At 35.6% G+C, this 24,842-nt stretch overlaps 2 protein-coding genes and 3 long non-coding RNA genes across 5 annotated transcripts; 3 read left to right on the top strand and 2 right to left on the bottom strand.

Moving 5' to 3' along the window:
• Nucleotides 1–1,709: 1,709 nt before the first annotated feature.
• On the bottom strand, nucleotides 1,710–3,194 carry LOC136797370 (uncharacterized). Its single transcript, XR_010845241.1, has 2 exons — nucleotides 2,856–3,194; nucleotides 1,710–2,522 (listed from the first exon to the last, which is right to left on the bottom strand). It is a non-coding gene; the product is annotated as an uncharacterized lncRNA (long non-coding RNA).
• Nucleotides 3,195–7,707: 4,513 nt separating this feature from the next.
• On the bottom strand, nucleotides 7,708–11,604 carry LOC136797366 (uncharacterized). Its single transcript, XM_067053952.1, has 3 exons — nucleotides 11,395–11,604; nucleotides 8,908–10,313; nucleotides 7,708–8,782 (listed from the first exon to the last, which is right to left on the bottom strand). Exons 1-3 carry the CDS (start codon nucleotides 11,602–11,604, stop codon nucleotides 7,708–7,710), a joined length of 2,691 nt encoding a protein of 896 aa, XP_066910053.1.
• Nucleotides 11,605–13,900: 2,296 nt separating this feature from the next.
• On the top strand, nucleotides 13,901–17,160 carry LOC136797369 (uncharacterized). Its single transcript, XR_010845240.1, has 3 exons — nucleotides 13,901–14,169; nucleotides 16,687–16,737; nucleotides 17,064–17,160. It is a non-coding gene; the product is annotated as an uncharacterized lncRNA (long non-coding RNA).
• A 421-nt stretch (nucleotides 17,161–17,581) lies between these two features.
• LOC136797367 (uncharacterized) lies at nucleotides 17,582–18,245 on the top strand. The gene is made up of 3 exons (XR_010845239.1): nucleotides 17,582–17,652; nucleotides 17,867–17,944; nucleotides 18,169–18,245. It is a non-coding gene; the product is annotated as an uncharacterized lncRNA (long non-coding RNA).
• A 315-nt stretch (nucleotides 18,246–18,560) lies between these two features.
• On the top strand, nucleotides 18,561–21,775 carry LOC136797368 (uncharacterized). The gene is made up of 7 exons (XM_067053953.1): nucleotides 18,561–18,748; nucleotides 18,840–18,986; nucleotides 19,219–19,275; nucleotides 19,446–19,508; nucleotides 19,757–19,819; nucleotides 20,219–20,263; nucleotides 21,122–21,775. Exons 1-7 carry the CDS (start codon nucleotides 18,673–18,675, stop codon nucleotides 21,424–21,426), a joined length of 756 nt encoding a protein of 251 aa, XP_066910054.1. The 5' UTR covers nucleotides 18,561–18,672; the 3' UTR covers nucleotides 21,427–21,775.
• Nucleotides 21,776–24,842: the final 3,067 nt, after the last annotated feature.

Genomic DNA, 24,842 nt, shown 5'->3' with positions numbered 1-24,842 from the left:
GATTACATATCGATCATGTATCGATTGTTAACAATCATCGATTACTTATCGTTCATCTATTGATTACTTATCAGTTATTTACTTATCTTCGATCACGTATCGTTATCGATTATATATCGATCGTGACCGACTATTGACTACATTACCGGCCCTTTTTACGCCGGCCCTTATTCCACCAACGAGCCCAAAAATAACGCTAAAGCTAATAAGGTCCGGGGTAAAAAGGGCAAAGATAAGGTATTTAATGAAGTAAAGAACATTTCTGGAATTCGCCAAATCTCATACCGATCGTATTACTTTGAATAAACACCCGCTTTCGAATTAATATAATGCTCCTCCAAAAAGGCAAACCATTCAATAACGCCCCTTCTCTAAATAAAACGGTATATAACTTTGTTTTTTTTTTAACTTTTTTTTGTTCAGCCTATCAGAGGGTTTGAGAATGCTTCAGCCGAAATTTACCGTATGCTTATAAAAAAAATGAGTGTAGTAGCTTTTCTAGGCCCTATGCTACCAGGAGATTGGATTCAATTCAAAAGTACATCTCAATTGAGATCAGCGAAAAATGTTGCTTTTAATTTCCGTAGGACGGGGTGAATCGGATACCCGGGGTGAATCGGATAATTTGTTTAATCGCCTCTCATACTTCACTGACGATGTCTTTTTCCATTCTGTTTTCAGATCCCGTTCACTGATCGATCAAGCTTTCGGAAAAATATGGCTTCGAAGATTTGGAACATGTTCTTCGGAAATTGAAGAAGAAAACCTTCTGATTTTCGGACCCTTTTTTGAAATACCGAATAAGAAATAATGAAGCGACCGTGATTGAAGATTCCTTTGGCATTGTGTTCTACGAAAGCCAGTTGTATACAATCTTTGGTTCACTAAACAAAAAGCAATGTCTATTCTTCGTATTTTCATTCTAAAGTTAGGGCGGAAAATTGTTCGCGTTAAAACACGAATCGCCCATTTCCGCCCCAAGTTGAAGGCGTTGTTAAGTGATACGGAACCGAGAAATGGAAAGGAGTTAATCATCGAATAATCAAGAAATATCAAATGCCGTCATCATGTCATTTTTAATTACTCCCACATTATCCCAAGAGGCTTGTTAGTGTTCAGAGTAGCTAGGAATAAATGTTCAAATGTTAATAGTCACTCATTGTTCATGTGAATACAACGTCTTTGTATATTTTGTATAGTGATAATTTAGCAGTTTATATGTCATGTATTATTTTCCAGAAGAAGATAGTGGGAAGCGTAAGGCTACAAACACTTTACAACAGGATAAGATAGAACGTTTATTAAAGAAATGGACGCCTCGATCTCTCGTCCTTCCTAGGAAATGTCTTTGACGAAAGGGATTATTTCTAAAGGCTTGATAATGAGGAGACAAGGTACAGTATGAAGCAAGACATAATTTCCCGTTCGTTCATATGCTGTTCATTCTCTCGGAGGTCTCGCATCCCCTGGCTTAAATCATCTCTGAGACAGGGGTGCAAATATTTCTGCAAGCGGAAATTCGAAAAAGGGGCAAACAAGTATGACACGGTGGAGCCCCTTCCTAGTGGAACAATTGGCAATAAATAATCGGCCCGGTGAGAAAATATGCCCCAGACATTTTTATGTTCTATTTTCCTTACCGTTTTTTTTTTTTTTATTATCCTTCATTTTCCCAAAGGGTATGAAAGTTCTCACCGGGCACTGGGAGAGACAATGTTATAAAGTATTTTCTTTCGCTAAGAAAAGAATAAAAAGTACATATTTTCCAAATAAGAGCTTAAAAAGTTTGCTGCCAACTACGAGTATACTATGCATCTGAGCATTGAATATCATATAGAATTAATACTGTCTCCTGTCTTTGTGTTCATGGCGAGTCCACACTGGTTCTGAATTCTTTAAGTGCCACCATATAATACCCCTGTCTCAGTAACTCAGTGAAAATTTGAAATCGACCATCGGAGAAGTTATGAAACAAGTAAAACGTCACACACGCCGGGTCTGTATTTTTAATTTCTTAATTCTCGCTGGAGTACGGAAAAATTCACTTTTAAGCATTATTCCTAGAATTCATTAATAATTTTTTTTCGATTTTGACCGGGTTGACCTAGTTGTAGTAGAGGTGTATACCGACAGTTCTCCAATAGGGCCATAACCTTTGATACAAATACTTTTGCTTGCTTCGTTTTTGTATTTTTGGAATCTTCCTTAAATTTCTGCGTCGATCGGTATACAATTTGTAGGCACTTAAAGCAGAACCAAGGCCACCGGAGCTTTTGAAAGTCACTTTCGATGAAAAAAAAAGTCAAATTTCTGAAAATGGCTTGACAGTGAACGTGTTAGAGTTCATTCTTTGTAATTTTTTTCACCGGTTTCCATCGAGACGGGATCTGTGACCGGGTCACTGATACAGGGGTATATCATACGTTTTCTCTTATCATTTTGTCGACAAATCTTAGAGTTAACCAGAGCGTTATTGATAATCTTCTCCCGCCTCTCAGGTATCTAAGATTGTTCAGTACCACCTGAAATAACGGGAAAACAAAAATATACGATGAACAGGTTAATTTCTCTACTCTTTTTATCGGCTCAGCTATATCACACCCAGTATCACTGCGAATAAACTGGAAAAAGTTAGCTTTTCATAGGGCATTAGTAGAAGTCCAGTGGATACTTGAGACAGGGGTATTCTATGGACGCTAAACGTCAAAACAACGTTCTTTTATGATGTCCGTAAAACAACGGAATATGTACACTGGGTTTTTTGAGCGAATTTTCTATCAACCTAACCTAGCCTGTGAATATGAAACAGGGGTGTGGGTATGCTAGACTCTTCTGGGGTTAAAAGAAATACGCACCTGCTGGGTATGATATAATTCTGCTTTTAAATTCAATGCTATCTATCGTAACCGCGGAATATAACGACCATATAACTAACGACCATGTGTTTGTTGACTCTATCGATGCTTCGATGAAAATTTGATATTTTCGTAAGTTGTCCAGTTTCTCTAATGCTCTTCTTTTTTATTCATTTATTTACTTCTCCCTTTTTATTTTCCTCTGGAACGAAACGCAAGCGTCAAATTTAAAAACAAACAAACTTTGATTTAGCTAATGTAGTCAGACCTTTCATAACCGTTTCATTTTCTTACATCGCACTTTCTATCGTGCTCCTCAACCAAACTTTTCATAGCGCACACTAATTAAACTTTTATTATTAATGATACTTAACGTACTACCCAAAATAGATATCCCTTCGGTATTACATTTTTTATGACGCTCCATCTAATGAATAATTAGTTAGTGAAAATCGTATAAATTGAAATTATAACTTCGGCAAAACGTACTTTTTGAAAAATAAAGTACCACTCCCTAAAATCTGATAAATAATCGATCACGAATCGATAGTTGATCGATTAACTATTTGATCGATGATTAATAAATTTTTGAATCGATCAAAAGCTGTGATCGATAGCCGATCGATTTTTAATCGATACTTAATTTAATCGAAGTATAATCGATCTATAATCGATAAACAATCGATGAGAAAATTGATCGATAAATAATCGAGCTTTGAAAAAATCTTGAGTATCGATTACCTATCGATTCTATCGGTTAATCGATATCTAATCCATCGATTACTTATCGATTATTTATCGATTACTCAAGGTTATCGATTATATCGATTAACTACGCCTGGAATGAAATGATGACACATATTAGTTAGGGTGGACAGGCCAAAATTTTCCCCTCAATTTTTAGAAACCAAACTAATTTTATTTGAAAGTCCTTACCTTTGTGAGAAAAATGAGGGGTCATTTATTAGAATTGGTTAAGTATTCCCAAAGTTATTCAATTTTCAAAACACAAAAAAATCACCTTTTCAAAGAATCGCCTCCTTACACCACGCCAGCAAGAAATAATTTTCGGAAGCACCAAAATCGCGCCAAAAATGGCGGATGAAATCTAGTCTTCCGTGTGGGGAGTTTTGCTGGTGCGGTCTGAAAATCGGCCCGATGACTGTTAAACTTTAGCTTATCGCTAATGAGCTGGAAATGATAGCTAAAAACAAATTTCACCACTAGAAAGCTGAAATCCTCAGCTTTCAGATGGTGTATGGTGCTTAAATGAAAAAATCCGCAATCTTGTTAAAAAATCGAAATTTCTTCTTTTTTTTGAAATTCCAGACGGCCTGTAGATTTTCAAATAAAGCACTTTGTGATAGATTGTAGCCTAATCTTACCCTGGGTTTACTAAAAAAACCGCGATTGAAAAGATGAACCAGCTCAATAGCGACAGCCATTTGTTTCAATGTGGGTCGAGAATTTTCCGGTACCGTGGTCAGCGCTAAATCGCGTTTTCACCTTGACGTCAAAAAACATGAATATCTTTGGAAAGAAAATAGATACCTGGATACAGTTTTTTTTACTTGTTTCCCTGATAATTCCTGATTGATTTGAAAAAAGAATGAATAGATTTGGATGATTTAAAGGTAAGTACTAATGCATTGAAGTTCATTTTTGTAAATTCTCCCTCATTCCGTGCAAAAAATCCCGACGAGTGCGCACCCTATATTAGTATTCGAATTAGAGTCAAGTCACCAGTGCACAAACAGCCCCAGTGCACGAACGAGCGTCTTTAAACTTGAAAAAAACAACCAAAAACAAACTTCTATAGAACTTCCTTTGTGTAGCAGAATCCTCAAACTACAGTTAGGAACATTTGGCGAGTTCCTGTACGCGACCGCAATCTAAAAAATCATAACAACACTCATTAAAAAATGACGTTCTTGTCTTTTCGCACTTTTTTTAGCCTAGACGATGTAGCAAACATAGTAAATATAAGCACACTGTGCTTTTAATTGGCTGAAGTTTTTTTTTGCGTCGGAAATTTTTTTTCAAACTTTCTTTTAGCAATGATTATTGACCAAACTGTTACAATGAAAATTATCCAGCGCATTTTTTATCTTCTTATCTTCCTAATATTCAATGAAGCACTCAAAGTTTACTGAATTTAAGCACATAAGATATTCTTATAATTATTGATATGCACTAAAACACTGTTCCTTGTGCGCTGCGGTGGAGTGTTTGACGTAACTCGCGCGGTAACTAACTCGCTTTTTGTTGGAAGATCATATTGGGCGTTTTGGCCTTACCACCCTCGAAGCTAACGGGCGCCACTGTCTTTCCGCAACTCTTTCCACCATTTTAGATGGCCATAACAACAGATCTAAAAGGGCGCCATAATCTTGGAAGATAATTTGTTTTGGTCTCCAGCTTTGGGAAGTAGCAATGTTTTTGGTTGTTTTTGATGGAAAATAGTAAGAAACTTAAGTTTACAAGTGGCATTTAGTTTTTGCTGGCTTATAGAATGGCAGGATCCTGGATGGTTTCCCTAACTCAGTGAGGCTGGAACTTCGATTTTTGAGGATTACGATTTTACCAGTTTTTTAGCGATTTTTGCCTCGCTAGCCCGAATCTCGCAACCTCTTTACCTTAAAGGAAGATCGAAATTAGAGTTTTTCAGCGTTCCGAAAAAAACGCATAGCAGAAATTTTTTCATCTTCACATGATCAATTCTCAACAACAAAATACATCTTTTGGTCTTTGGGTTTGTTTCTGACGTTTTTTCTTCAAAGAATATCGATCACTTTCCTTTTCCCCTTGAGCGCACGAGAAAAAAATGACTAGCTCTTTTTCGTTCGGGCGAATAAAGATGAGGCGGCAATCTTGCACTGAGGGTGCTACTTAGTTCCCGCCTTATTTTGCGCCCCCGATAGAATGGTCCAAACACGGGGGTAGTCTAAATGATAAACTATGTCGTTCTGTAAGTGTTTATTTTCTGAGAGATACAAATAGTATATTTGAATATTATTAACTTATTTATTAAAGTATTTTTGAGCGCAAATTTAAATATACGATTAAATAAAAAATTAATGATAACAGTTCTGTTTGTTCTCAAACCCCCGGGAGAAGTTTTTTTGCTGACTTAGCTATTTTACAAATCTCGGAAAAGAACTCCCATAGGAATTCCGATACCTAACCCGATTGGTTAATTTCGGAACGACTTCAAGAAAGTCATAATGGCAGATAATTTTAAAAGTTTCTGAGGGAATGTGTGTAATTTATCTATGTTGATGGCTTGTTGATTCTTTAAAGAAAAAAGATAACAGGTATAGCTTTTTCTAATCCTGGAATATCGAGGTTCCAGCTACACTGTAACTGAAATATCCCTTGCAATCTCTCCCAGTTTTCAGAGCATGTCATATCATGGTACTGCTGTTCTCTCCTCAGGCAAAATCGTCGATTCTGTAGAGGTCACGAAAATGCCGAGTACAGACATCGAAAAAAATAATTCAAAATGGCTGCCGAGCGAGCACTGACAAAAGCAAAAAATCAAGGGTTTTCAATTGCCTACTACAGCAGAATAAGACAGAGAAATGCAGTAAAATAAAAAGTTAACAACCTTGAACCTTTTGTTTTTCAAAATAAATCCATTTTCCACCAGACCTACAACAACCACCAGCAAGGTTTCAAACCACGCTGCGGCATTACTGGCAATGAATTCTGACTATTCTGACTTAAAAAATGTTGGTCCAGTTCCCTGGAAAGGGTATGATCACACTTCCAAATGACTTTTCTTTACAATAACATTTGTCTTCTAACAAATCCAAAAAGATAGGCTATAAAACCAACACGGGGTCAACTTTTTTGCTGATGGTTTGTTGTAATTTACAACAAACCATCAGATCAAACTTTATAAAGATCAACCATGTAAATGTCACTTGTTTTTGTAATATTTGGATGATATTAAAACCTTTTTGCATATATTTGGTTCTTCAAAACCATTTCCCTTTCCCTTTTTGCGCGGTAATCTAGTAAAGGCCTTTAGTGCGGTATAAACAAATGATTTCATTGGTTTAAAAAAGTCAAAAAACATCACGTGATCAGAATCATGATCAGAGTGAACGGAAGCCATGGTCATACGTCATATGATATTTTTCCGTGTTTTAATTCGGCAAAGTTTATAGTAAACTCGACCACGTATCAATGTTTTGATTTTTCAAGCGGGGATTTCTGTAGAATGATAAAATATGGCTTGGCTGGAATGGACACCATAACAGCAGTGATGGTTGCCCCCAAGGAAAATTTCCAACATAAAACTCTGCCCCTAAGATCCCTTTCCCACCACAATAATTTACAATAAAAGCCAGAAAAACAGGTAAATATAGCCAATTTTCAATGGATTTTGCCCCTGAACTGTACCGGGTGCGCCACAAAAAAGTTTCTCTCTTTAAAACTAATTTTCTAGAAATCTAAAGATTTTAAAATAACCATTCCTACTTAACTGGAAAGAAGAAAGATAAACTTAAATTTTGATGGGTCATTTATTAAATTCGATTCATTAGATCAAAAGTTACGCTCAATTGAATAAAAAAGTTACTTTCTGAAATTGTTAAAAAACGTTAAAAATCGACCTATCAAATTAAACAGAAGCATAATTACATGATACATCACTATCTTAGTTTCAGCCATTAAAAATGATAATTAGCTGTCTAAATGACCTTTTGTTGTGTAATAATAATAATAATAATAAAATTCTACAACCGCCCATTACTGGACATGGTTGGACATGGGAAGGTATCTCACCGTGAGGCCTATTCACTTAGAGGTATTTTCCCATGTCGAACTAATTAAATTCAAATTCACATCACTTCTTGCTTAAGGCAAGAGAACAAAATTGACTAATAGAAATCATTTTATGACCAACAACTTGATCCAACAAAGACTTGGCAGGGCGACCTCTTCTCGTGTATTGGTCATCATTAAATGTTAATAATTTCAAAGAACGAGAAGAGGGCATACGAAGGACGTGTGCAGCATAGTGATGCTGCTGTGATTGAATAAAATAGCTAACATCAGAGGTTCCACAGATCCTGTGGAGCTGCGCGTTTATTGAAAATCTGTAATCATTTTGATTCTCATTCACAAATCTGAAACCACCGCGTACCATTCGACGCAGAAATTTTCGATACGCCACGTCAAGACGATTAAACTGTTCTTGATTAAGGTTCCAATTCTGACAGGCATACACAAGACGACTTCGAACAAAACAATTCAAAAACAAAACTCTCGTTTTCAGCTTTAAATGAAAGTTTTGTAAAAGATTTGACATTTGTGAAAATTTTGCAGATGCTAATTGAATACGGTGAGTGATCTCCTTTTCACCAGTATTAGGCTGATTCGAATTGAGATAAGCACCAAGATATTTAAAATCTGACACGTTTGACAGTTGACTTTCACCGAGATCAATAATTGAGGATGGGTAGGGTATTTCATCTGGATGGTTGAGTATCATCGTTTCGGTTTTTTGAGAGTTAATGGATAAACCAAATTTTGCAAAGACTTCATTAAGCAGAACAGTAGCGCTCTGGAGACCAGTTTTTGATTGTAGAAATAAAACTAAGTCATCAGCATAGCCACACCAAGGTAACAACGATGTTCCTGATGAACTCAAGCCTTTCTCACGCATTATCACCCTTTCATTTCTTGAGATTGAATGACTATTTATGCGATACTTGTGGACAAAGAACTGGATTAATGGATCGTTACGGCTTTTCTCGATCATCAGGCGCATAACAAAGTCTATGTACAGATTGAAGAGAAAAGGGCTTTCTGGGCCACCCTGACGAACACCGGATGTGGTTGCGAAAACTTTTCCCTCGTATAATAGAGATGTATGGTGATACAATTTCTCAAGAATTTTGAGCAATATTGGAGATTGACTGTTGCAAAATCGTAAGCTTATTGAATCAAATAACCATTTACGTGGGATATGATCGAACGCAGCAGACAAGTCAACCAATAATAGGAATACAAGCTGTTTCTTACGGTGGCTGATTTGATGTACCCTTTTAACGGTATAGATCCCGTCTGTCGTACCACGATTTGAACGAAACCCATTTTTCTCGTCTGAAAGCTGTTTCTCATACCATTCACGAAGTCTGTTGAGAATGATATTAACCACAAGTTTGCAGACAGTGGAGCCGATACTGAGTCCCTGTATTTTGAGGGATCCTTCTTTGATCCTTTGCCCTTCCATAATGTTCTGAGAAGAGATTGACCCCAAGAGATAGGCAGATCATGCCCAAACCACAAGTTATTGGTGATTCTGTGGATCACTTCAAGCATAATAGGGTGAGTGCATCGTTTCAGTAGCTCTGGCTCAATATCATTACTGGCTTTGTTGTTTTTCAATTTTTGTATATGAGCGTGTATTTCATCGATGGAGGGAGGAGTGTCATTGATATCAGTAAATTCTGAAATGTCTTGTAGATCCTTAACAAATAACGGAATATTTTCGATCATTTCATCAGGTGTGAAATCAATGGAGGGATCATCTGGGTTGAAGTGTGACTTGAAATGGTCATAGAGCTTATCTGTTGGACACGAGTTATTTGTATGTCTGAGTGTAGATTCCTGTCTTTTAGCTTTAGTAAAGAGTTTCTCTATTTCCTTGTTAATCATATAAGTGTTCATTGTTTCAGCTTCATGTTTGAAGTGCTGGTCTTTAAGATAGCGAACATGATATCTGATCTTTTTACGTATACGTTTCAGTTCTTCTGGACTTGAAGAGCAGGATACTAGTTCTGATTTGGTTACAAATAATTGCTTCAGTTTCTCGTCAGATCTCCAGGGAGGAGATGAGCTATCAACAATGACGGTGGGGAAAACATTCTCAGCACTTTCCCGCAATGCATTTATAATAGAGTCATTGAGAAAGTTATTGGATTGAGATTGAGTTACGTCATCTGCTTCAAGCTTTCCTGCGACATTATTAGAAAACCGGTCGGTCATCTCTTGAGTAATCGCTGCAAAGTTTATTTTCTGTTTACGAGTGCGCTTTTGATGCTTTTTGAACCGAGCTTTCTTTGATGAGGGTGTGGATAGTTTTGCAATTACAAGTCTATGGTCACTATCAAAATCAAACGAATTAAACACACGACAGTTCATGACAAATTGCCGGAGCCAGCTTGAGCATAAGATAAAATCATACACTTTTTTAGTTACTCCGTCATTCGAGTGCCAGGTTATACGTCTGCACTTTTTGTGTGTAAACCACGTATTGAGAACAGAAAGTTTGTTGGTGTTGAAGAAGTCGTGGAATTGCAAACCGTTATCATTGACAGTCAGTTCATCAATGACAGAGCCTTCTCGTAACGATGTATTCGACCAACATGCCGATGTTGTAGCATTGAAGTCACCAATACAGATAACCTTTTGTTTCTTTTTAACCAATTTGAGTTGTTTATTTAGCTGTCGATAGAACACAATTTTTGAAGACTCTGTACTATCTTCAGTGGGTGCATAACAGTTTATGATTTTCAATGAGCAACCACGAACTATAGCATCTGCTGTGATTATTCGAGCATTAATTGGGGTAATCTCAATTATTTCTATAGATGGATCAATTTTGATGACAATGCCGACACCATGAGTTCGTTTATTAACATATCCTGACCAGTACACTTCGTATTTACTACCAGAGTCTTATTTAATAACTGCTGAATCATTGTTGAGTCGACGAACCTCCTGTAAGCCGCATATCGAAAGGTTGGCTTTACTAATTTCATTAACAACACGTTCAAGTTTTTTTCGTCATCCTTTCCGGTTCGTATATTAATCGTTCCAATGTTCCAATTGTAATAAGACATGAATTTGAAATTTGAAAGTTTTTCAACCAAATTTAAGGATGTTGGTGGTTAGTTCATCATCCCGAGACAAATAAATTGGTCACCATATCATCATCAGTGTTGGTTGTCGATATTTAGGAGTGGTGGATCACCCCTATCACCCAGTTGTGATGGTGGATTTTCGTTCACCACAACTCCTTTCTTTATTTTTTGATCTTATTCACTAATTCTTAATGGAGTGAATTTTTTTATCTGTGACGTGTTACGTCATCTCTTTATTGACTTGAAAAATACAAAAATACTTTTTATAAATTACACATTATACTCAAGTACATATTCATATAACGCAATTGCGGAACAATTTACTTTTCAAGTGACTTTGTTATTCTAATCATAATTTTTGGATAATTAATTGGCTACAAACTTTGGATAAATAACTTGCTGGATATTTGAATACTGTAACGGAAGTTGCTACTAGAAAGTTGTTGATACTTGATTATGGACTTAATTATACTGCACTTTACTGGACCATTAGCTGAGACTTTGAAAGGGAAAGGACGACAATTGACCAACGTAATACGATATCAATTTGTGCCCAACTTCACAGCTACCTTAATTACTAACACTAATAGTCTTCTTAGTATGACTTGACTGATTTTTGAAACGGCATTTCGATCGACGAATTTAATCGCAAACACACCTACTACTACGTTTCTTTGCACGTCTTTCGTCAAGCAAACTACACCAATGTCTAGGACGACACCCGTTGAAGGGGAGGCGAATGCTAGGTCATCTTGTATATTGGATTTCAGCAAATGAATCAACATTTGAGACCACGCGAAATAGCCATCTGAATCCATAATCACCCTTTCGTAACCCGTTAATGGCCCTAACAAACGGAAAGCATTAGTCATTCATTCTAAATATACATTTCTTCAATGGTTCGAGTCCGTTTCTTAGTTGAGCAGATAGTAAAGACATTATGAATTATAAACGAACAGTCACTTTCATTGTTAACATTAAATATATATCTTTTAATAAGAATTCAATCGAATTCACTTTGTCAACATTCTGATCTCTACCTGAGCTAACCGTTGAGCAAGGTCATTTAGATAAGAATCAGTTTCGACCATTCATTTAATAAAAACACGTTTTTTAGCTTGTTGACAATACTTTAAACCCAAGCGTTGGAACAACAGATCGGACGAAGTCATGAAAATACAGAAGAATCAAGAACCCTCTCCTCCCCTTCTATAGAATCCCTACAACAAAAAGGATCCGAGCAAGAAGAATGCAAGATCTTCAAAGAGTTAAAAGACTTGCAAGAAGAGCTACAATTAGACAGCCCATCCCATGCCTAGAATTGATAGAAAAACTTGAAGAAGCCTTTGAATCTCTTATGAAATCCCAGCAAGTCTTAGAACGTTTTGTTGAAAAGACCAACAAGACTCGTGAAGACCTCCTAGAAAAGCTAAGAATCAAAACAAGTAACCCAGCCTCTCATACAAGATGACCCCAAGCGAACTTATTCAAAACGACAGGCAAAACAACAACGAGGACCAAACGAAGACCTGCGCAAAGTGATTCAGAGATAGGAAACTCAAAGCACTCCAAAAGTGTAGAACAAATACGAGAAGAGTGATTACCCGAGAGGAAGGAACATGGTTTGAAATGGTAAGCGAAGAAGCATTAATCTGGGACATCAGCCATCTTCAGACTCTTTATTTACGAAGACATGGAGAAACACAGCCCATGTGGACGGGTGGCAACAAAAAAGAATATGTCATCAAGACGCTTGGATTTGCGTGTTCAGAGCAACACTCTTTCATACCCCCGTGATGTTGAATTACGAGCGAAGCCAGAACCTCCCCCTCTTTAGGCTATAAAAACATAACGACTTTGTTAATATCAACTGTTATGCAACGACAGGAAACCTCTATCGCATTTTTATGGGTATCAAAAAAGTTTACCATATCTCGCCTTCTAAAAGCTAACATAAACAGCAAATTTAACATTATTTCTTTTATTGCTCCGGCCTAGGAGCCTTAAATTCTCTCTCGTCCGACGACGCTTAAGACATTTTTTGTTTGTTTATCTAATCCGATGATCTATTCCGATTTAATAAAAACGGATTATCTGGATTTCGATAATATTGTGATTTGATTCGCGGTAAGTATTTAGAAAAAGATGGCTGCCGAAAGTGGGCTAGCTGACTGTGTAGCGAATGGGCAAATCTCAGTGAAAAATTGATCATTTTCATCGTTATTCATGATGTTTTGGACATGATTTATGAGAAGTTTGATGCATACTGGTTCTCTTACAATGTGAAAAGACTTTGGAGAAATTTTGGCCATGAACTGTCAGCTGATCGAGTGCTTTTAAATCTTGCACATGGCTAACTTCTCTTCTAGACGCATAAAACCATAAAACTCTGTAGTAACTTGGAAATGAAACTTTCAAACACACAGCCATTAGCATTCAAAAGAGAATACTAAAATTACAACATTACAGTGCAAATTTGAAAACGATCTGAGTAATTTTTATGGTGTTATGTGTATGGCTGAAAATGATCCTGTTTTGTATTGTATTCATCATTGTTGACTGGCGACCGTTCCTTTTGATTTTTCAAACCTGACACAGATTTTTTACAAACATATCACTATGAGAATTCAATAAATGATACTAAAACACAATTCCTGTGGAAATTTGAACAAGATTGGAGAAATTTTCACAGTGTTATGGCTGAAAATGATCGTTTTAGACTTTGTCGTAATTTCATCGCGGCTGGCGACCGTTCCTTTTGATTTTTCAAACCCGACACAGATTTTTTACAAACATATCACTATAATAATTCAGTAAAGGATACTAAAACACAATTCCTGTGTAAATTTGAACAAGATTGGAGAAATTTTCTCAGTGTTATGGCTGAAAATGATCGTTTTGGACTTTGTCGTACATCGCGGCTAGCGGCCGTTCCTTTTGATTTTTCAAACCCGACACAGATTTTTTACAAACATATCACTATAAGAATTCAGTGAAGGATACTAAAACACAATTCCTGTGTAAATTTTAACAAGATCAGAGAAATTTTCACAGTGTTATAACTGAAAATGATATTTTTTGGATTTTGTTGTAATTTCATTGGCTGGGGCGACCGTTCCTTTTGAAGATTTTTCAAACCCGAAACATGTTTTTTCCAAATATACCAACCCGTTATCACCGTTAAATCAACGATAATCATTAATTTCGCAAGAGTCTTAAATCAATGATTATCCGTGATTTTTAAGTGCCGTGTCCGCCGCCTTGCGCTCACTCCTCTTCATTTAGTTTGCGCTTTAATAATGGTATCCTAGTTGCGTAAACTTCCCCTGTATTCTGCTCATACTTCATTCAGTGCCAATCGACTGTGCTCTTATATCTAAATTGACAAACACACATTGCTAGTTATCTCGTTATGGATTCTAATAAGCAAGAAAAAGGTTTGTTTGTTTTATTTTTTTCAAATTTCATCACAGAAGGATCATCAATCAGGTTCAATCAGTGGGTAATCATCTGACATCTGATATCATCCACAATCGATATAATAATATGGATCAGCTTTAGCTAGTGCTAGTGCGCTAGTTAGTAGGATACTATGGATCGGTCATTATGATATGGAGATCATTGTTGTAGGTCGATTGATCATCGTTAGGTTGATGGATCAATAGGTCGACAAATTGGTTGGTTGACGTATTGGTTAGTTCCAGACGATCTCAATCGAACGGAATCGACGATCGAACCAGTTGAACCAAATCAAACGCAATCGACCGCAATCGACCGATTGAAATTCGATTGTCGAACGCAATCGAATCTTAATCGAACGTCAAAATTATGGCAGTCTGGGTAATATTCGATTGGTTCGATTGTTGTTCGACTGGTTCGATCGTCAATTCCGTTCGATTGAGATCGTCTGGCTTTATTCTTGCAGCTTCCCAACATCCAAGCTCTCAAACATCACAAGCCCAATGAAATTACTTTCGATTTCCCGTAGAAATTATGCGATGAACAATCCGGGGGTCAATGAATCGACGATCAAACGCAATCGAACATCAATCGAACGCAATCGAATATCAATCGAATCTGAAAATTGCGGTAATATTCGATTGAGATTCGATTGCGTTCGACAATCGAATTTCAATCGGTCGATTGCGTTCGATTTGGTTCGACTGGTTCGATCGTCAATTCCATTTGATTGAGATCATCTGGTTAGTTGGCTGGCAGGCCAATGGATTGGTTGGTTAAGGGATTGGTAGTCAATGGATTGGGTATAGGTCGGCGGATTGGTTGGTTGACGAATTCTCAATGGATTGGTAGGTATATGGGTTTGTCAGTTGATGGATTGGTAGGTCAGCAGATTGGTAGGCAAATGGATTGTTTGGATTGATAGGTCGGCGGGGGATTGATGGTTGCTCAATGAATTGGTGGGTGGGATGGATGAATGGATCGGTCAACGAGTTGGTAGGTCGATGGATTGGTAGGTCAACAGATTGGCTAGTGGATAGATCACTAGGTGGATAAATCGTGAGGTTGTTTGATCGTTTAGTAGTGCGATAATCAAAGCGCTAGATAAATACCCACTGAAAATTGAAACTAGGAATTTATTGAAATATTTCACTGAAGCATCAAACTTTTTTATTTTTTTATATAATTATGAATTAAAAGTTTTAATTTTTTGGAAATCATAGGACAATTAAAGTAAATTTAAAATGATTGAGTGAATTGGGTGGACGGGCGTTTTGGAATTATGCTTTGTCATATATACTTCTAAACAACTGAAACCATCCAGGGATAAGTACCGTGAAGTCAAAATACGGGCTAACATGCATAGCCCTCATATAAAATGACCTGGCTGTTCATTAAAAAACAAAGTTAAATCAAAACAAAAATGGTAAAGTAAAGCTGCGAGCGGAGCTGCGTAGTTGTATTTTAATCACCAGCCAGGTTTTCATTTGAGGGCTATGCATGTTAGCCTCCACTGATGCAAGTTACCCGATCTCACGGTATAGAAGCAACAAAGCCAATTTTGTATTCGTAAGAATTAAAGATAAAGAAATTATGAATTAATATTACATACATTATTAACACCCCTGTTTTTTAGTTGTCTAGTTTCCAATCTCGGAATATGATGAACCCTCGACTGACCGAAATTGCAATTATAAATTATTGTGGAATTGAACATGTAAGGCGAATGTTGCACTTTGTTATGCACTGGTTAGGTTTATGGGTTGGTAGGTTGATGGGTCGGTAGGTTGATGGGTTGGTAGGTTGAAGGGTCGATAGGTTGATTGATTGGTAGGTCAACAAATTAGATGGTTGATGGATTGGTAGATTGATGGGTTTGTAGGTTGACAGATTGGTTCGTCGATGAATTGGTAGGTTGATGAATTGGTGGTTGGTGGATAGGTTGGTTGATAGATTGGTTGATGGATTGTTGGGTCGATGGATCGTTAGGTTGATTGATCATTAGGTTGAATGACCGCTAGGTTTATGGAGTTTCTGTATTTGCTTGGACGAGTAAAGCCTACAAACTGTGACTTTCAACCAATCAAAAACTGCAGTTTGATTCTGCAAACACACCTAAACCATGCTCTGTAACCAGAAAATAAGATGAAAATAGCCTTATTTTGTTGTTTATTTTTCTGAGGCCATAAAAATGTGCCTTTAAAATTCCTTGTTTTTCTTCCTGATCTCTCATTTACAACCTAGAAATTCTCCAAATAAAAAGGAGTAAAAGAAAGATATATTTCTTTCAATAATTTTTTTTTGAAGTTTCTTTTTGATTAAGTATTTCAAGTAAAGTAAAGACTTGTTTTAAATATATAAATCAAACAATGTGTGAAAGAAACTGGTTTTAAATTTTGAGTACAAATGTAGATGATTCAATTAAATTGAGGAGTAACTTATAGAAATTTGAAATTATTTTTTAGGTTATTTATGATATATTTTATATTTGTCAGGAACAACTAACAAGAGAACCTTGAAAGAAAACCAACCATCATCAGTTAAAGGTATACATCATTGTTTTTAATGTGATGTTCTTCTTCTTAAAATCTAACCATTAGCCGATATTCAATCCAATTCTTTCCCCTAAACTCCTTTAAGAATCTACATGTTACATTTTGTACATTAAAGAAGGGTATAATAAGTTATAAAAATCATTTTTAAAACATTTTTGAGAGACCTTAATAGAAATGAATCAGGCCCTTTTTTGAAGAGAAGGACGAAAGGGTGAGTTTTTTACATAATATTGAGAAGGGAGGTTTTAAGATGGGCTTTGAAGGGTCCAATGACACCCCATTATGTTTCAGTAAAATATTTTTCAACCTTTTTTCAGCTACAAGTAAATACAGTAATTGAATAATTTACTTGTACAAATTACTGACCGATTAACAATCTAACTAACTAACTGACATGACATGACATGACATCAATTACTAACACGATGACTTAACATGGACAATTTCGACGTTGGACAATTGACGGGAGACTTTACAAAACATTCTGACTTGGAATGTAAGTTTTGAATTTCAAAGTAAGGAAAATTTAAAACGGTCGAAAGTTAATCGAGTACCCTTAATAAAAATGACTTTGAATGAAGCGCAAATTTTCACAATTTGTTTGTAAAACTTTGATAAAAAATAACCTTGGTAGAGTGGTTGGCAAACAATTTCTCCAACTCCAACCCTGACCCTGACCCTAACTGATAATAATGAAACTCCTGTCTACAGATCCACAGATTGCAAAATAGGCTTGCATCCTGAGGTATGATATCGTTTGCTGACCGTGTACATCATGTGGCAAGTTGATTCATATAGAAATAATGTTTACAGAAGGTTATAATTTTACTTTTTGATAGTTGTACAGTAAATTTGGAAGGTGTTGATCAAGGTGCATCATCTTTAAAAAAGCAGAAATTAAACAAGGTAAAATAATAAGGCTTGATCTTAGAATGCTAGCTATTCTATACAGGAAAATAATTTTGAAACCTTTTTATTAATGTGAAACATTCTTTTAAGATTTGAAGTTAAAATTTTTCTCAATCACGATTTCCTGTTATTTTTTTCTCAGATAGAGATATAAAGATATAATACTTTATATTATTTAGTTCTAACTGTCACCTCTTTTCCTTTCATCTAGTCTTGTCAACACTGTAAAGAACCGCTGAACATTAATGCCTGCCAGAAATGTGGTTCTTGTGGCAAAAAGCAAAACAAGGTTAGAAAGATTCTTTTGTGAATGTATTCTCTTAAGTTAGGACCATGTAATATATATAGCAAGATTTTCATTTCTCTAATTTGATCTTTCAATATAAGGCTGCCTTACCACAAAATGTGTGTATCCATAATTCAATAAATCCAAGGGGTAAAAGGAGTCGAACCCTCGATATGATGGTAGTAATTTCAAAACTTGTTAAATGTTTTTATGGTATTCTTTTCCAGTGTTGTCAACATTGCAGAGAGCCCATGCCCAGTAACGCATGTAAGAAGTGCAGTCTCTGTGGAATGCAACAATCTAATTGACAACCACAAAATGGATGACATCCCAAAAGGAAAAGTTGACCTGTGCCAACAAAAAATATTACAGAAAAGAGTAAGTTAAAAATATTTTTGTTGTACCTTTTGCTGTTTAGAAAAAATAGCCTAGAAACTTTGCAAATGAATGGGTCCTTTTTTGTTCTTTTTCATTATTTACCTCCTTAGTATAGCCAATAATACAGTAAACTTTTAAAGGTTTTATAGATAGATAGTAAATGAGTTTGATTCTTTGAAATTTTTTAAATAATTTCATAACTAAAAATGTTATTTTCAGCGTGTTTCTCTTCTTATCTCTAGTTAAATACCCTAAACAAGAGGTGTAACAGCCATTGCGTTGTGCTTTATTTGAGTGGCGAGCAAAGGGTCCATGTCGATGGATATGCGACTCCTGGCTTTGCCACTCATTTTATGGAAAGCCTGGTGGTGGAGAATGATGTCGTTTTTGGTGATGTTATCAAGGAGACATTAAAGATGGCATATAAAGGTATACTTTTCACTATCTAACAGCATCTGTTTTCCCTTAAAAGATTTTGTTTGTTTCAGCCTTAAACTTATTTTCACCGATGTTTTTTCAGATTATCGTAAATCTCAATCTGTGGTTACAACACCTTCTGACGAGGCTGAAACATTATCGGACAATGTTGAAACACCATCTAGTGAGGTTGAAGCACCATCTGACGTGGTTGAAACACCCTCCAAAACTGTTGGTCCTGGTACTGAAAGTAAGTTCTTCCCTTTTTGTTGGAAAAAAATTCGACATTTCACCTATCTTCGACATAAGTGTGTTGCTTTTTCAACCGAGCTTAGTAATTTCTCGCATTTTTTCGATCCTTTTGCTAATAGGACAAACGTAATCGTGAACCGTGATGCTTTGGGTATTAAGTAATAATCATTGTTAGATTTGCCTTTGGAGAACTGTTCTTCTTTGTAAACTTGCTTTTATTTATTAATCAGGAATGTCCGACGAAAATAACGCAACTGAGATGACAACGGTGACTCTTTTGTTCGAAGGTACGAAATGAAATCCTGCACTGTTCAGATTCGTTGTTTTACCATTACTTTTAGTTTTAAAATAAAGTTTTCTTTTTTAAGAGCCTTCTGATACGTTAAAAACGATACCGTTACAAACTATTTGCTTAGCTTATGAAAATTTAAAGGCTATAAATCTGCTTGTTTATCAGACTCTGATGTACCCCAACGTTGTGTGCCAAATGAAACCGGTGAAACCACGCAAAATGTGATTGGTAAGTTAAAAGTGTTTCTCTGGTTTTTGATAGCCGAAAAAATCTCACCTCTATGTGTCAAGTCAATAAATTTTCTATAAAAAATACAAAATTTTAGCAAATTCAAATACTGCTCGTTTTTTTATAATGCTAATTAATTTCTACTAACCCGTTTTTCATTATGACGTTAAGCGTTTATTAAAATTTAGAGCAACCCATTTTCTTGCTCAATTTTTCATCTACAATGTATTGATTTGATTTTATTTCAGTGTCAGCAGAAAGTACTATTGAAGAAGCGCAGTGCCCCACTCAAACCGAGTTAAGTACCCAAGGTAAGGAATGTTAGAACGAATTGGTTGGAATTGGATAAACTTATCTATATTGTTCTGTTACGAAATTTGTTGTTGTATTCGTTCATCCAAAATATCTTAAAGCTTGATCTTGACGCCACACCATTTCTATCTTTCTCGTCTATAAAACTCCCAAAGGATTTGTTCGTAACAGCCCTTTTTTTAATTTAAACTTAAATTGACGTCCGTTTTGATCGAACTTAAAATAATATTACTCTGACAATTGTAACAAATTTATGTTTGAATTTACTACAGATTCTAGCCTAATTAGGAGGGAATACCAATTATCAAGCGAGTATCTAATTTGCAATATTACAACTTGCAACTGCTAGACGGATTGATGTGTTTTTACCTGTTTTAACAAAGAAACTTTGTTTTTAGGTTCAAGCCGTGTCGAAGCTTCAAATATTGTTGAAGGTGTCATAGGTGAGAACATTCTTCTTGTCGTATTATATCAGGGAACGAAAAAAACAGTACAATAAATAGATGATTTCGGCTATGATGCGTTTTGTTTTGAAAAACTCATAGTTCCATGATTTATGGCACCAGGTAGAAATTTAGGGTGTTTAGCAGTAACTGTGAAATAATTTTTTTTCAAAAGAGTTTTGTAGTTGAAAGTTTTTTTTTTAATTATCAGATTACAAAACAAAAAATACCGGGTAGCCCACAAAAAAGTGTTTGATGGCCTCGTGGAGCTAAAAATGGTCTTTTAATTCATATTTTTATTCTATTGATAGAGGAAAGCCTAAGTTTAAATTTGAGCTATAAATTTTTGAAATTGGTTCAGTATTTCATGAAGTTAAAAGCTTTCAAAGTAAAAATTTACTTTTCAAAAAAAACTTCTCTGAAAGCATTAAAGTATGCCTAATTTGATAACGCTTTTTAAAGTATTTTTTACTTTAAAAGTTTATAACTTCGTAAATTCTGAACCAAATTGGAAAGTTACAGCTCAAAATTTAAGTTGGGCTTTCCTCTATCTAATAGAATAATTATATTAAATAAAAATTAATTAGAAAACCATTCGGGTGGCTCCACGTTGCCACCAAACACTTAAACTTTTTTTGGGTCACCCGGTACACAAAAATGAAAAATTGTGTTGAAACTTTTTGATTCACTGAGAAAGTTTCACATTGTAAAAGCTTTTACCCTATGTGTTATGTTCCTAAAGTGAATTAAAAGGAAACAAACGAAATCATCTATACAAATTGAACTTTTAGGAAAAAATACGTTATCGATTTCAGGGAGTGGCTTTCATCTAATTTACTTTTGCAATTTCGATTTTAGAACTCTCCAAAGGTGCTATTAAAAAGGGGATGATCGTCCCAGTATACGCGGACCCCTCTCACCAAGACTCGTTTTGGTTATTCTTGTTAACTGACGTATACCCTCGGAAAATTGAAGGTATTTTCTTGGAGAAGATTAAAAACCGTGAATATAAACTTGGCAGGAAACAATCGTTGACGTGGAACTGCATAATTCGGAAAAAACGAAGTAAGGCAGAATTTTACGTGGTTAAATTATTATACGACAATGACCTCTATCACCTACCCTCAGCTGCAGTACAATTTTTAACGGCATTTACAGAATAGGAAGTTTTGTAAATAGATTTAATCCTGCAAAAGTACTAAAAATTTATAAAATGAGGGTCTCTATAGACTGGCTTCCTTTGTATCGTCTCTTTATATTATGGGCCTATACTAAGTGTTTTTGAGGGCAATAACGTAAAATATTGAGCGACGTCAAATCGTATCGTCCTGAGCTTACGAGGACAATAGGTTTTAACATCGCTCAATATTTCACATTATTTAGGTAGGTGATTCATTAATTAAGCTATGATAGTTTCACTAAAGTCAAGAAAAATTCTTTCTTTCGTGTTTGTTGTACTCGTTAAATTAGTCTATATTTCTTTTTTCAAATTATACTATTATTTCTTCATGTTAAGCGATTGTTTTTAGCCAAGTTTGTATTTACAGTTTATACACGCTTCTATCAAGGTCATAAATAGGAATATTATATTGTATTCTTTACATTGCATATATGCTGACGCAAGCAGAATTTAAATCAGAATAAACCAGCCGAGGCTGGAAGGTCAGCCAATAGAGCTTAGCTAGATAGCTTTAATAAGTGGGTTAACAGATGTAAGAGATGCACTGAAACAGAGTAGACTAAATATGTTGAATAATGTACAAAATGTGAAACATTTGATAACTTGATTTAAAATTATGTAAAACAAGCCTGAGAGCTCCTCCAACCCCCCCCCCCCCCACGAGAAAGCTCAAAGTAACTTCTCTTTAGCATTGTCCATATAGTACGTACGTAAAGATTTCCAAATATTTCCACACCCCCTCCCCCTTGTACGCAGAGAACAATAGAAATGACTTTGTTTAAACAATAGATGTACGCTTGTGCTGAACCCCCTCTCCCCCTTCACTGTGTAGGTAAATAAATTTTGTAGTTTAGTAACCGTCAAGTTACACAACATGCACACAACCATCTTGAAGACTTTGCTGGTCGCAAATGATAATCGAAGCAAACTTAAAATTCACAACTATGCGGGAAGTCATTTTCCCCGTTTTGCTTTAAAACTCGCTTTGATTGGTCCTATGAATTTGGGCGATTGATTTACCGCTTGGCGGAATAAACACACACCATAATAAATAAATTCAACAGGCAGCGGTGTAGCAATTAATTTCAACTGGGAGTCCTCTCTTCTGTGCCAAGCACTGGCAGTGTTTTTTAAACTTTAAAACAATGTTAAATGAAGACCAGATTGATCTGTTTGTTATGGCTGTGCAAGTTGTGACGAGAGTGTGCACAGCATGTTGTGTAACTTGACGGGAGCCCGCTTTCTGCAAGTCTGATAAGAGATATCTATAAACTGTTATCACCATTCATTCCATTTCATCATTCAGTCAAAATGTGCGTCAAGGTTAGGAAAGGTTAGAAAAATACAATCTGCGTCCGTAACTGCATGAAAAATAGTTTGATCAATTTCAACAAGAACTTTAATATTAATATAATTGATCAAATTCCAAAGACCATTTGTCATAATTTTGCAAGTCCAATAATAGGAGATGTGATATCATTCATCATTTGGTTCCCGTCTCTGATTACGGTACGAGCTGGAGAGTCGGAAAGTTTTCCGCTGCTTGCTGATTCCACTGTTGACTCTGCACGCTCTGTGTTTAAAGTTTTCAAATCGAAGTAATAGCCGCATGCTAATGGAGTAACCGAAAACACAAATTTATCCACGTTTCTCAATTTAAAATTCAGATCAGCCACACGAATTCCCTTCAACAAGATGTATGCTGCTTCTTAACAGAAATATTTTCGACTGACCCGCCGAACGACTCCACTTTTTAAAGTAAGTCCACACGAATTCCCTTCAACAAGATGTATAGCTGCTTCTTAAAGAAAAATATTCGACTGACCGCCGAACGACTCCCACTTTTTAATGTAGAAAGACAGGAACCAACAGTTTTTTGCAATTCGCCTTTACACAAACACTTCCAAAGTCCAAAAAGCCGATTGCATCCGTCTTTAAATTTAGACAGTAGCTGTACTTTTGGTAACTTTATCAAATTCCAATAACATTGTAACACCATCAATCCCACCTAGAGGCAAACAGAAAAATATGTTTTTATAGCAAAAACTAATAAAAAGCAGCATAAAATATCAGAAATAACATAAACAAAAACTGAGCAAACGGCTTTAAGCTTCAAAGATATAGAAAAAGAGTCCCCTTGATGAAAATATGTGTTTGATTGCCGAGTTAAAAAAATAAATGACAGAAAATTGAACTTGCACAGATTTATACTGGAAATACTTTGGTACACCACTGATTTTATCACATCTGACTATCGCTTGAGCGCCATCTTGAACACACATAATATTGTTAAAACAATTACGCGAAAGTACCCAAAAGCTAACCGATCGAAGAAAGTGAAATCAAGTGAGCACATAGTCTTAAAAACAACGTACGCTAAAGTACCAAAAGTTAACCGATCGGAAAAGTTTAGAAATCAAGTGAGATCGTAAAATCGGATTTTTTTTTGCCTCTAGATGATGATGAAAAGAGAAGAGATGTTACGGATTTGAATGCTCACTTAGGTGACCAATAATCTATTCAAATTTCGAAAAGGTGATTTGATCCTGACAGCGAGAGGAAATAGTTTGATTCTGATTGGTCCCTTAATTATTAGACGGCTATTTTTATATTAATTTATATACTATTTTAATATGAAGAGAATCTTCTTGCTTGGTATGCTCGATATTTTAAATAGAGCAGTATACTTTTTTCGTATTAAAGATATTTTTTTCTAAAAAAGTATATTGCGGTGGCGCACCTAGAAGGAAAGCGGAGCAACTAGTTTCTTTTTTGCAATATGAAATTGGCGCGAAATATTGGGCGGATGCTAAAATTTAACCCTAGGTGGCGTAAGAATGGCAATTTAAAACAATTAAACTTGGCAGACGACGGAAAATTGGTTGGGAACTTGATTTTAGAGGATTTTGGAAAAACCCTAAGGTATACGATGATAGTATTTAAATTAGTAGTTTTATTACCTGACATTTGTAAAGCATTATATTCGATAACCATAGGACATTTCAATTCTCTTCATGTATGACATAAACATAAACATAGCATTAAAGTAATATTTCGTTCTATTCTTGACCTCAAATTTATATTCATTACACACTTATTCTGTATCGGATAATGGGTCATAGGTATTCGGTAGTCACTTAGGGTAGGAATTCTAGACATTTACCTTGTCATTCGATATGATTTGAAATATTCTTTGGGAAACATCTATCTATTTATAAAGTAAAGATAAGGAAATATTCCCCCCAAAGACTACAATATACAATAATCTAAAAAATGAGAAAAAAATAGTATTAGGAAAAAATTGAGCAATTGGTAATAGAGGTCTAAGGTGTGGACGGGGTCAGGAAAAAAAAAATTTAGCCCTTCTAATATTACCTTTTTTTGTAAGAACAACGAGGC

The sequence above is a fragment of the Clytia hemisphaerica genome, unplaced genomic scaffold (genome assembly GCF_902728285.1).
Source record: "Clytia hemisphaerica strain Z4C2 unplaced genomic scaffold, Clytia hemisphaerica genome assembly, whole genome shotgun sequence".
NCBI lineage: Eukaryota > Metazoa > Cnidaria > Hydrozoa > Leptothecata > Clytiidae > Clytia > Clytia hemisphaerica.
This window is presented reverse-complemented; position numbering and strand designations above follow the sequence as displayed.